This window comes from Eschrichtius robustus, chromosome 4 (genome assembly GCF_028021215.1).
Source record: "Eschrichtius robustus isolate mEscRob2 chromosome 4, mEscRob2.pri, whole genome shotgun sequence".
NCBI lineage: Eukaryota > Metazoa > Chordata > Mammalia > Artiodactyla > Eschrichtiidae > Eschrichtius > Eschrichtius robustus.
Window position 1 is genome coordinate 88,399,131 of NC_090827.1, and position 14,114 is coordinate 88,413,244.

Genomic DNA, 14,114 nt, shown 5'->3' on the forward strand with positions numbered 1-14,114 from the left:
TTAACATTCACATGTGTAATTAAGAGTGTACAAATGTACAAAACTTTGGGTAATAAACACTTTAAACTTATTTTTCAAACATTCAATAAGCCCATTCCCCCCAAACTGTTTGATTACAAAGAAGCACAAAGGATTAACTAACTCCGGCAAAAATTAGCAAACAAGGCAGGGGAGGCAAACAGAGATCTGAGAACGTAAGAATATCCAAACAGTTCTGTCAATATAAAGAGACAAAATCAAAACATTTTTAACAATATAAAAGAAAGCAAATTCACACGATTAAATGCTAATTAGGTGAAAGAACATTAGAGGGTATATAACATTTATTTTCTCCACAAAATTTGCATATCTTAAATTTAATGCAAAACACCATGTTTCAATTCTAATTTAAGAATATCATAACGTGGAGTTCTTGGTTAATCTAGATGGAATGAATATTTAAATAGATCCCAAAGGTCATATCAAGTTTTTATTTGGTCTTTGTTGTTCTAACTCTTTAATATTTTTCTTTATTCATTGGACTAAGCCGATTTTAGAAATATATCCACAAGCGAAGCATATATAATGCAGCTATTTCTGAAAACAACTAAATGCATAGTCTTTAGTAATATCATTAAAACAGTGGTTGTGGTTAAGTAAAAGAATAAAAATTACCATAATTCATGTATGATAAAGTTACAAATCAAAACATTAGAAGTTTTATCTGGGGTATTTGCACTGTAATAAAAGAAATGTGGATAATATGAGCAAAATGTGCTTGATTATTAAAAGAAATGAAATTCCTGGTTAACACTGGGTTGTGTCAGGAGCAGTGCATTTGTCCTCATATTTTATATCAGGAACATACGTTCACAATCCACCAGCTGCAGTTTTGATTTGTTAAGAAATAAAAGTATTTAATCCTGGTTCTTCCTTGTTTTAACATCTTCCCTTAGAGACCAGGCACTTCGTGCCCCGGAATGTGGCCTTGTAAATTTACTAAAAACATATCCATTGATAGTAGAACAATTATACTAAATTCATAAAGGAAGAGAACATCTTCATTTAGAAAACAAAGCACTGTTATAACTTTACAGTCACAACGCAAGCCCCAGCTCTTCCTAGGCACAGTGGAGCAACCTAAAAAAAAAAAAAAAAAAAAGACACATGTTGGGTTTGTGGGTAAAAACGTTGATAATACCACACCAGTCGGTGAAATATTGAAATAGTTCATACTTGTTGGCAAAGAGCTGCTGCCCGAACCCTAAGCTGGCCCAGGTCTTAAACAAGGCTCTTCCTCCTGATGCCAAAGCTTCATAGACTAAATTGTTTTGGGTATATAACATAATTATGTAGTATTTACTTCTCTTTAAGTGATTTTTAAAGATAGCACAGGAATTGTTCTACATGAAACACTATTTTGGCCAACATGATGCACAATATGGATGTGAGGAAATGCTGAACACTTAGAGTAACTTTGTGACTAATATGGAGAAAATACCAAGTATTATCCTGAGAGGCCATGCAGCGGAAGTGCTATCTCAGAGAGAGTACACAGAATATACCACATGTCCTGGGTCTGCCGACTCCAGAGGAACCACTAACTTCACATTCACTGATGACCTTCTCAGCGTGGCTGAAGAGTCTAAACCCATTCTACTGCTTTTTACCAGAGTGAATAAATAATAAATACCACTGATTGAACTCCTTAGGAGTGGAAACAAACCTGGTGAATAAACTCCATGACAGTGAGATAGAAGTATGAGGTACTACGGGAAAAGTATAATCTTGACTTATGCATTAGGAACAATTCTTAAATCTTTCACTTCTTGTCTTTTTTTTTCTTAAAGTACTCTTGACACTGGGCAATTCATAGCGGAGGTAAGTGTGGACAAGGATAGTTTTAAAAGAAGGATTACTTGGAGCCCAGTAATAATCTATGCATTTGAGCTAACAGAATTAAGACATTAGCATTTGGGAAGGGGTGACTAATATAAAGTACTAAGAAAGTTTGTTTTGTACTTATGTATGTGGGTGTATGTCATAAAGTATTTTTGTCAAATACATGATATCAAAGTGACTTTCTAGTCATTTTGACTCCTCCTCCCCAGACAAATGAGTGGATTTTAAGAATACATCTGGGGCTTCCCTGGTGGCGCAGTGGTTGAGAGTCTGCCTGCCAATGCAGGGCACACGGGTTCGAGCCCTGGTCCGGGAAGATCCCACATGCCACGGAGCAGCTAGGCCCGTGAGCCACAATTACTGAGCCTGCGCGTCTGGAGCCTGTGCTCCGCAACAAGAGAGGCCGCGATAGTGAGAGGCCCGCGCACCGCAATGAAGAGTGGCCCCCGCTTGCCACAACTAGAGAAAGCCCTCGCACAGAGACGAAGACCCAACACAGCCAAAAATAAATAAATAAATAAACAAAGCAAACAATGCGTTTAAAAAAATACATTAAAAAAAAAAAAAAGAATACATCTGACTTCAATTGTAAGAGAATTCTTGGTTGTTCTCCATCTGAATCAGTTGTTTTGATCACTGTTATATCTTTTTGAACAAATAACCTATTTAAAAACCATATCTACTTACAGTATTCTAGAAGTAACCTCTACATCATTTAAATCAAAATGTCTGTAATTAGCAGCTTTTCTCAAAACACTCAAGACACTAAGTCTCTACATTGTGAATAGCTGATGCTGTCACGGCAACCAGCTAGAAAGTTTAGCTTAGAGAATTTATTAAATACAATGCAGTCACCTCCTGCTTTGGGTCAAGGCTGGTAGTGGGGTGGGTGGTGGCTTAAGACTTTGTAATCACATTTCATTCCCTGTACAAATAAATGTCCTCTTGTCCATTTGTAGAAACATTGAATGGAAAACATTTATTTTTCAGATACTATAGTTGTAAATTCACATTTAGGAGCTTTAAAATCACTTATATGTAGAATCTAAAAAATACAACAAACTAGCAAATATAACAAAAAAGAAACAGACTCACAGATATAGAGAACAAATTATTGGTTACCAGTGGGGAGAGGGAAGGGGGAGGGGAAAAATAGGGCTAGGGGATTAAGAGGTACAAACTATTATGTGTAAAATAAGCTACAAAGATATATTGTACAACACAGGGAATATAGTCAATATTTTATAATATCTATAAATGGAGCATAACCTTTAAAATCGTGAATCACTATATTGTATACCTGTAACATAATATTGTACATTGACTGTACTTCAATAAAAAGAATTTTTTAAAAAGTAATGGAGATAGCATGTAAACCAAAGAGCTATGTGGTCACAGATTATTAATTTTGATACAGGGTGATTCAGCATAAGGTATTAATTGTCTGTAACAGCAAGTCTGAAATACTGGCTAATAGGTTTCCTTATAACTGGCCCAAGGGCTTAATAAAATACATCTCAGGAAAAGAGATTCTTCTATCTCTTCTTGGATTCCTTGGTTATCATTCACAATTGCTTCTGCCATGGTAGGAGGCTGATGGTAGGTAATCTCATAATTTCTATGAAATCCCGTAGCTCTAACTCAAGCTCTCAAATTATGCCTTCTCACCTTCACCAAGTGATCTCACTTACTTAAGAAACAAGATCAAGGTCATACAATCTAAGTCTCTTTTTCTATCCTTCTCTTCACTTAAAAACACTTTGTATCTTTCTACACTGATATTCTCATTTTTCCTTCCAGCTTTGGAGGATAAGATCTTTCCTCCAGTCTAAGGAGGACCTGCCTTTGCTCTCAATTCTGTTTCTGTCCTTCTTTCAGAAAAGTGCCCTTCAATTTTGCTTTCTCCTTCTAGTATCTGGAATCCCGTTCAACTCTCTTGTCTTCATCTCTATTGTGAAAAAGATCCTAGGCTCAAATTCTAACTCCACCATTTATCTGCTGTGTGACGTTGGGTCAGCTATTTAACCTCTCTGTCTCAGACTTCTTCATCCAACATAGTGAGGAAACAATAGTACTTTCCTTATAGGGTTGTTGGGAAGATTCTTTAATGTAAAGTACTTAGACCAGAGTCGGGTACATAAAATGGCTCAGTAAGTATTAACTTTCTATCATCATCATTATTTTAAAATTGTATGCCCCTCTAGCTCCCACATTTACTTTTTACTCTTCTCTTTACTTTTTACACTGTGTGGTGGCTTCTGCTTCTATCATATTCTCAAAGGTCCTGACAACTTCATGAATGACAAATCTTCTTCATTCTTCCTTATGCTGTTGAAATTCCCCTCTCCTTTTTTTTTTAAACATTTTATTTATTTTCTTTGGCTGCGCTATGCAGCATGTGGGATCTTAGTTCCTCCACCAGGGATTGAACCTGTGCTCCCTGCGTTGGGAGCGCAGAATCTTAACCACTGGACTGCCAGGGAAGCCCCCCGCTCCCCACCTTTCTTTTAATGCTCTATTTCATTATCTACTAAGACACTCTCTGATCATTCTTTTGCTGTTTCCTTCAGAAGCTGCACCTCTCTATACAACCTAGTAAGTGTATGAATTAAAAATAAACAGGACTTGGTAATATCTCTTGAATCCATCTGTATATTTAACACCTCAAGCCTTATAACTGAAGTAACTTTATAAATGTTTTCCTTTCACCCAGGTTTCACTTCCCCTGCCCCTAACCCAACTTACCCTGTCCCCAGCTGCTGACATGTGGACTTTCTATTACTGCATTGCTCTCTTGGTTAAAAGTCTCCACTGGATTCTCATTACCAAACTTTTTAGGTTGACCATTGCAGACCTCCATCCTGACCCCAACCTTCCTCTCCAATAAGAACTCCTACTCTTCTCAAGCATGGAGCCTTATAACCCACCACACTTCCTCAACAGAGCCTGCATATTTCTGCTTTAGTGACATTTCTTTCATGTTTTCTCACACAATTTCCTTTTTCCTCCTACCTTTTATTTTTTGGCCACGCTGCGTGGCATGTGGGATCTTAGTTCCCTGACTAGGCAGCGAACCCTTGCCCCCTGCAGTGGAAACAAGGAGTCTTAACCATTGGACCACCAGGGAAGCCCCTTCCTTCTATCTGTTTGAATTGGATCAATTCATTAAGGCTTAGATTAAATCCCACTTCTTCCTTACTGAAGCCCTCTCAACAGCCATTTTCTCTCTTCTCCCTGATTTCCTAGGCCACTCACTGCCTATACCATGGGACACTTCATACCAACTGCTCCACACTGTGGCTCCTCCCTTTACATGAGCAGATCTCACCTACCGAAGTAGTTAAGCTCTGTGACAGCAGGGATTCTCATAAGTATTGTTTTCTTGACAGTACTTACCACTGCTCCTTGTATGTAGGAAAACCTTGGCTCAATTAAACATTTGAGTGCCTTTTATGTACCATATACTGAATTGGATGCCAGAGGCAGAAAATTCCTGGTTCTGTTCTGGGTGATGATGGAAACAAAGATCTCAAAAGATCATTCTTAGAAGCGCTAGGCCCTCTCAGAAATAGACAAAGAGGGAATTTTTTCTGTTAAGTTTGTCAGGTCAGGTTTCTTACTTGTTAATGTAATTTAGGATTGCCATCTTTACTAGGTTATAACCAGACATTTGATCTGCTCCCAAATATCTGTGGCTTGAGTATTTAAAAATTATTGCTCATGTATGGGTAAGTGGTTCATTTGTTCCTGACTACTATCTTTGTTTTTAATTTTCCACAATCTCCCTCCCTTTATTACAGCCCTCTTGTGGTCCTATCAGCTCTATCAATGCTAGGACATCTCACCAATTCTCAGCAAGTAAATGGTGGCAGCTAATAATAATAATAATAACCAACTAATAAGAATTTCTCTGAGTACTAACTTATACTTTAAAGGTAATTTTGGATTTTAACTATACTATAAAATTAAATATTCCCTCTGTTTTCTTATATTTAGTTAAAAGATGACTTTATCATGTTTATGCTATATATTTTGATACTGGACATAATTGAGAGGATCTGTTTTACCAAAACAATTGTTTGCAATAAAAACAGAGTAAGTGTAAAAATGAAAAATGAAATGCCATACCTGGGTCCACTCATTTGTCTGGGGATCGTAAGCCTCCACTGTATTAAGGTAAGTCTGTCCATCATACCCTCCGACAGCATATAACTTATCACCAAGTAAACAGACTCCCACGGCATCTCTGCTGATGCTCATAGATGCCACTGCAGTCCACATATCCGTTTTGGGATCATATCTGAAAGAAAATTTTAGAACTGGAGCTGATACTGTTCTCACGATATTTTACATAAAAATAGTTTCGTCCTTTAATCTTGTATCTTATCTGCTATATAAAATACATTTGAACATATTTTAGAGAAAAATATCAACATTTTCCTGAAAACTTCTAACTTACAACATAATAGAGTTATTTTGCAGATGCATAACACTTAAACAAGTCAAAAGAGCTAATGTAAATGTTGAAAACTGCTTTAAGGTTTCAGGTTGCCTACTGAAAATCTGAGGAAATCAATTCATGAAGCTCTATGTAAGATGACTTACAGCCTCAATCATTGCTAACTGTCCATTTTTGGAGCTTCTTGTTCCTTTCATGAAGTATGTTAATTAGAACTGCCCCAAATTGTCTATCTAAGAGCAGATACATCATGCTAAGATCACTTATACTGCTTCCAATACTTCTTGTATCAATGAACAATTTTTCACTGGGTGCAGTCCTGTAGTGGGCCTGTAATTTATGGGGCAAAGTATATAAAGACTCCTATATCCCTTTCCTGGATTATAACATGTAACAAGCATAGTCTGAATTATTTTCTCCCCAATACAGGTGAAATGCAGGTGTAACTATCATGCTCTCTCAAAAAACACCAACCAACTCTGCTTATTATTTCATAGAAAGCACTTGTTGTCATCAACAAACCTTCATTTCACTTTTTATTCTTCTTCTAGTCATTTATAATTTATTGAATAATATACACACACATTCACTAACTTCCCATTGCTCTTTAAAATCCAAAGTTTTTAATAAGGCCTCAAGACTCTGTATGATCTGCCCCAATGTCCCCCCACTCCTTTCCTGCCACTCTCTCCATCATTCTTTGTTCTCCAATGACAGTGGCTGCCTTCCAGTTTTCTGAATGAAACATATTCCTTCCTGGTTTGGAGTGTTCATACACACTCCTATTGACTCTACCTCCTAAAGCCCTTCAATTCTCCCCATTCCACTGACCATAGCAGATGGGAGCCTAAGCCACTGTCCAGAGCTTCCACTGATGTCGGGCTCTTTACCTAGGCCCATATTTGAGTTTTGAACAAGGATGACTTGTTCAAGCTTTCAAGCCTTACTAGCCCTTTATTTTCTTTTAGTATTTCATACTACTTCATTCTATATCAAAATATGTCAGGAATGTCCCTCTCCTTTTTGCTTCTTATTTGGCCTCCAGCCTGTAATTAACTCTCTGTGAAATTTGTCAAACCCCTTTTCTTATTAGGTACAACGTCCAGTACAAAATAGGTACACAATAAATGTTTGTCATATGATTCAATTAATAAACTGTATAATCAATTCTAAGGTCAGATTGAGAGAAGACTGAGTAGGCTCTTGGTGACAGACTGAGAGATGGCCTGAGCAGACCACCCAGTGTTTACAGAGCTCCTAAGGGAACTGCCTTGCACATGGTGGATGCTCAATAAAGAGTTATCAATTTGTGTGGAAGTGTCAGAGGCTTAGGTTTGATTTTTTATTCCTAGTTTTCCTTCACAGGAAATTACCTCTCCACACAGTCTGAGAGTCTGGAAGTCAAGTTGGATGCAGGTGCGTCGTGGCCTCCGATGGCATACAGCAATCCATTCCAGGTAGTGACTCCTACTCCCCCTCTCCTTTTTGACATTTGTGCACAGAGTGTCCATTTATTAGTATGAGGGTCAAAGCATTCTACTGACTTGAGACAAGAACTGCCATCACGACCACCAACCGCATAAAGTCTGTAAAAACAACAAATGGGATGATAAATAAGAGATGGTGCTATTATTATGCATAAGACAGAGGTTATTCTTATGGTATTTCATTGAATTCAAGGTACCATCAACGATAAGAAATACTGTCAATTTATGTACCATTAAGAAAGAAGATGGGACTTCCCTGGTGGTGCAGTGGTTAAGAATCTGCCTGCCAATGCAGGGGACATGGGTTCGATCCCTTCTAGGAAGATCCCACATGCCGCGGAGCAACTAAGCCCGTGTGCCACAACTACTGAGCCTGTGCTCTAGAGCCCACGAGCCAGAGCTACTGAGCCCGTGTGCCACAACCACTGAAGCCCACGTGCCTAGAGCCCGTGCTCCACAACAAGAGAAGCCACTGCAATGAGAAGTCCGAGCACCGCAACAAAGAGTAGCAACAAAGAGTAGCCCCCACTAGCCGCAACTAGAGAAACCCCGCGCACAGCAACGGAGACCCAATTCAGCCAAAAATAAATAAATAAATAAATTTATTAAAAAAAGAAAGATGTGCTACCAATTAAATGGCACATGTATATATCATATATTATTCTGTACATATATAAAAAAGAAAACATAAACTCACATGAAAACAATGACAACATTTTCACAGCTGCCATCTGTTTGACAAGTTACCATTGAGTGTAAAATGCATCACAATTTTAGAGATGTTAAAGTACGTCTTAAAATAGATAAAATATTGTGTATAAATATATCATGACATTTCTTAAATAGCTAAGATAGGACTTGGTGATAAATGAAAGAAACTAACCTTCTCTGAGCACCTACCACAGGTGAGGCACTTTACATGTATTAATTTAATCATTATAATGATGCTATGACAAACCATTTGTATCCCTGTTGCACAGGTGAAGAAACTGGGATTCATGGAGATTAAGAGACTTGTACATGGTCACCCAGGAAGAAGCAGAACCAGGACAATAGTTACATTAATGAGCAGTTGGACAGTCAAGAGTCATCTGGTATGTACTTGTAACAGTGAAATATGAGAATAAAACTATAGATTCAGGGCTTCCCTGGTGGCGCAGTGGTTGAGAATCTGCCTGCTAATGCAGGGGACACTGGTTCGAGCCCTGGTCTGGGAAGATCCCACATGCCGCGGAGTAACTAGGCCCATGAGCCACAACTACTGAGCCTGCGCGTCTGGAGCCTGTGCTCCGCAACAAGAGAGGCCGCGATAGTGAGAGGCCCGCGCACCGTGATGAAGAGTGGACCCCGCTTACCGCAACTAGAGAAAGCCCTCGCACAGAAACGAAGACCCAACACAGCCAAAAAAATAATAATAATAAATAAATAAAGAAGTTCCTTTAAAAAAAATAAAATAAAAAGCAGACAGACAAACCATATGTACCTACAGGCAGACCTCATTTAAAAAAAAAAAAAAACAAAAAAAACTACAGATTCAAGTATATTGATTTACTAGGCAACGTTTAGGACGTTAACATACCATATTTATATTTATTGGTATGTTAACGTCCTAAACATTGCCTAGTAAACCAATTTATTATCAATCAATATACTGCATTAATTTAAAAGTCTTTTTACTCTGAACTTAAAATATATATAAAATATTTTAAATATTTAAACATTTGAATATTCTTTATTAAGCACAAAATCTTCTTACTATTCACTTAGGAAGCTCTTTGTAGATATTTTTTCTATCATTTAAAAAAATAATAATAACTTCAGTTCACTGCTTGTTCAAAAGCTCACACATTTTGAATTTATGGATGCCTTAGTTAATATTTAGCTATTTTTAATTCTTGAGAAATAATATTTGAACTATATCAAATTTCTGCCCATTAAAACTCTAAGTATTTATATTTGGGTAAATATACATATTTTAAAGACAGGTTTCATAATTTTAATTCATAATTTAAAGTACCTATGCCACTCAAACTGGTTCTTAAATAATAAGACGACCATATCTTAAACAGCAAAACATGTTTGTAGCAGTGTCTTGTTCTAAACTTAAAATATATTAATAGTATGGAATTTGAAATTTATTTGAAACTTTAATCTGTTAAAAATTTTATCTGTTAAAAACTATTTTTTTGTGCTACTGTTCTTAATATTAAGCTGTCCTCATCTTTAACTAATACTTGGAAGAATAATTACCTAAATATGGATCATAGAATATTAGAAGGAATCAACAACTAGGTAATGTCAATAACTAAAAATATATGTACACACGCACATATAGTATCATAGGCTTCCAACACCCTACCCTCTTCACAGTGAATTCATGGGTCTTCCTTGTGAAAAGTGGTGTAGTACAGTGATTTAGAGCATGAACTCTGGAGCCAGACTCTCTGGGTTTGAATCCTGGTTCTACCACTTATCACTTACTAGCTGTGACTGTGGACAAGTTATTTAATATCTGTCTGCCTGAACTTCATCATCCATAAAATCTAGAAGCCCTGCCTCACAGGATTATTGGTGATCAAATTTAAAGTGCTTTGAATATTGCCTGGCACATGGTAAACATGGTATAAAGTGTTAAAGGGGAAAAATAAATTCTGTCTCTATTTGCATTCTTTTAGAAAACGGTATTTTAGGAGATGTTAAATGTATAAACAACATTCATACTGAGATAATATTAAGGGCTAAAATGTATTGTAACACTTTCTGAAGAATCATATCTCACACAATGGTTTTCAAACAGTATTCTAAGACCAGGACTCTGTGGAGAATGTTAGGGGGCCCCCAAAAAGGTTCATTTAAAATTAAAGATTAAAAAGTAGTTTTAATTTTCAAAAATATCACCTGGCTCAATTAAACGTCATGCAAGATTCAGAACTCACTTTCTTCCCCATGACAATATCTATTACAATAAAAAGAGAAATATTATGTCAAATTGCAATAGTATTGTACTACATATTTAAAAATAAGATTTAGGTCTCACCTGACTTCTAAAATTATGATCAAGAATACAAGTGGTTGGTAGATACTGTTTGAGATTCAGCTGAGAAAAAAAATGTCTACTACTTTCAAACTACTTGAGCAATTTAACTGAAGAATTTCCTGTGATTCCAATTAAATTGCTCTAGTAGTTAAAATAACTATTACCAATTTCAGCTTCTTATCTGTGAATCAGGATTTTCTTCATACTGGACAACCAAAACAAAACAGAAATAATCTGTGTTCTTTAAAACAGACTTATTCTTCTACATTGATTTTTACAGTAAGTAAATATTATAAACTCAAACTTATAATAAATTTAAAATAAGCTTATTATAAACTTGAACCTCCATTTGCCTTAAGTATTGAGGTTTTTGTAAGATTTCACTTGAAAGAAAGATTCTGTTGCCAAAAGTATTTGCCAGCCAATGGCTTAAAAGTAGCCTGAGCAACTGGAAGTTTAGACAAAGCTTCTTTCTGTCAAACATGGCAGAAATAAAAATTTTAACACTTTCAAAATTTTAAGATACAGAGTGTAACTCATAAAACATCAAAACAGTTCTTCCCTAAAGAAACGAACTATATTTTGCATCAGGAAGCATTGTAAAATAATTTAAAATAACAAAAACAGTATTTAACTGGGCTTTTCATTTTATAAATTAAAAAAATTGAGGCACAGAGAAATGATTTGTTTTAAATCACAAAGGACTGGTAGAGAGAAGATACATAATTAATTTTTTCAATCAACTGCATATTTAAAATATTAAAAACATAATTTTTTATTTTTTCCAGGTTCTGGATTTGTACCCCAAAATGGAAACTAACAAAATATTTTAAAACATTGCTACTTTATTGTAGTGCAAGCTTAGAAAAATGGTGGTTGATGGATTAACACATCCTCTTCTTGGGGTGATTAAAGCACTACTGCATATAATTGTTACCAGGATATTCTTCACTAAGGTTGCACACTTCAGATTTATGTGCTGGATACTGTGCTAGGTGTAAGAAACAAGAAGTCAGATCAGGTCATTCAAGACCATGATCTGCTATAGGAGATGGACCAGTCAATAACTACAATAATAGAGTGGTACATGCTGCAATACAATTATATACAAATTATATACAGTAAAATTGCTGAGGATGGAATGGACAATCAGTGCAGGGGGAATGAAGAGATAAGAGTGGGGACTGGAGGTTTCCTGGAGGTGATTTTTAAGCAAGTTTCAAGGATGCTGAGTTTGCCAGGAAGGAAAGTGGGGGAAACAATATTCTAAGAAAGATCGTGTCGGTTAAAAGATAATAGGAGTGTGAAACAAAATGTACTTTTCACAAATAGATTAGTTTTGCTGGAGTGTATTATGCATGGGTAGAGGAGAGAGAAGAGGCTAGAGAGGTGGACAGAGGCAAGATCATAAAGGAGGCTTGGTCAGATAAGCTACTGAAAGGTTTTAAGTAGGAAAGTGACATGGTCCTATTTGTGTTTTAGGCAGAACATTAGGTGAGTCTCTAAAATGAAGAATGAAAGGGAGAGAGTTAAGGTTAGGGACAAAGTGACCAGTCTACCCCAGTAGACCAGTTAAAATCACAACGTAGATATATGATACTTTCAAAATCAACTGTCTTACTATTTAGTAGATAAGAAGTCCTTACCTTCTGATATTATTAGGTACTCTCAGAATTATACTCAATAAATTGTGCTTCAGGTAGGTTAAATACAGAAATATTTATTTCTCATTAGAGAGAAAGAAAAGGTAGGAAAGTAAGATACTTCTATGCCTAGAAGTCCAGGATACTGTAGGTCTGGAAATCAGGTTTTAGAGAAGGCATTTATTCTTATGTCTTCTATTAGAAATAAATATTTCTAGCCAGAAATAGTAATTTCTTTTTTTTCACTTTCTATACTCTTTGGTGGCTGACTCTTCTCCCAAAGAACTAGGAAAGAAATGTAGTGATAAAATTTGAAGTTATTTCTTTAGCTAAAACAAATGAGGGGAGGTGTATTGAGATCAGATATATTTAAAAAATGGGTTTCTATTTCTGTATCTTATTACTTGTAATCGTGCTAAAAATTAACCAAAAAAAGGACGCAACTAACAGGTCCTGAGGAAACAAGACCTTAGGTCATAAAATATAAAAATATTACTAACATTTTCTCATTTTTTTGATAATCAGTAACAATCCAACAAATAATTTTAAGTCTCTATATTTTAACCTTGGTTCTTTCCTCTTCCTGGAAATGATGATAAAACATTTTAAGTGAGTAAAGGTATGCAACAAACAACTTTTATTTAATAACCATAAGGGCTTCATTTTATGGAAGAAAGGCCTGAAAAAGATACTATGTATTTAGTATTTGAGTGGTGGCTCTATCCAAATGTTTACTCTATTTAGAGCAGATAAGAAGCAAGAAAGCACCTCTTTCTAAATGCATTCTAGTTTTCAGCAGTTTACCAAGATAAGGAAGTGAAAGTAAGGAAAAATCAGTAGAAGAAATGGAAAGAATTATTTAGGGAAACATGAGAGAGACCATACAACTTTTAAAAGACCATATACTTTTAAAGCTATATGAACCACCAGATTTTGACTACATTGAATATTCATATAAAATTTATTCACTCAAAATGATAACTAGAAATTTATAATATCTGCACATTAGAATAAAAGACTAACAATGTTGAGCCATTTATATTTAGGCTATTATAAAAAGAGACTATTTAAAAAGTTTGTTTACATCACTCAGAGTATTTCTCTCATGATTTCTATATATCTTTAAGTTGGACAAGATATAGCTTAATACATTTAATTTATTGTGTTTTAAGTGGAACCTTAAGTATTTCCTTACTTTCCACTTAGTACTGCCACACCTACTGTGCTTCTGGGAGTGGACATAGTGGCAACAAAATTCCACTGGCGAGCCTGAGGGTCCCATCTTTCCACTGTATTCAGATAGCTCCAACCATCATGCCCTCCTACTGCATACATAGGACCTTCCAATACAGCCACACCTACAAGGAGACAGGAAAGAAGCAATGACTTAAAAATCTTTTAACTGAAATGTAAGTACAATGAACCTTTAACATGCAAATTTAACTAGGCAAGAATTTATGATAAAGATATCTGGCTTCCTCATAGCTCTTCTTGGTAGATAGGTGGGTGGGTGAGGGGAAGCCATAGTACTGTAGCCCTTACAAGTTTTAGAGGCAGTATTTTGAGGTCCAACAGGGGAAAGGTATTTTAAAAAAATACAAGATGCA

At 35.9% G+C, this 14,114-nt stretch overlaps 1 protein-coding gene across 3 annotated transcripts in view; it reads right to left on the minus strand.

Annotated features, from left to right (window-relative positions):
• The window catches only part of KLHL5 (kelch like family member 5), an 89,052-nt gene continuing 74,938 nt past the window's right edge, over positions 1 to 14,114 (minus strand). For all 3 annotated transcript variants that reach the window (XM_068543095.1, XM_068543096.1, XM_068543097.1), the window contains 4 exons: positions 13,703 to 13,865; positions 7,714 to 7,926; positions 6,010 to 6,181; positions 1 to 1,119 (listed from right to left, as the gene is read on the minus strand). In XM_068543095.1, coding sequence (XP_068399196.1) covers positions 1,063 to 1,119; positions 6,010 to 6,181; positions 7,714 to 7,926; positions 13,703 to 13,865 — 605 coding nt within the window. In that variant the 3' untranslated portion in view covers positions 1 to 1,062. The remainder of the gene's footprint in view (positions 1,120 to 6,009; positions 6,182 to 7,713; positions 7,927 to 13,702; positions 13,866 to 14,114) is intronic.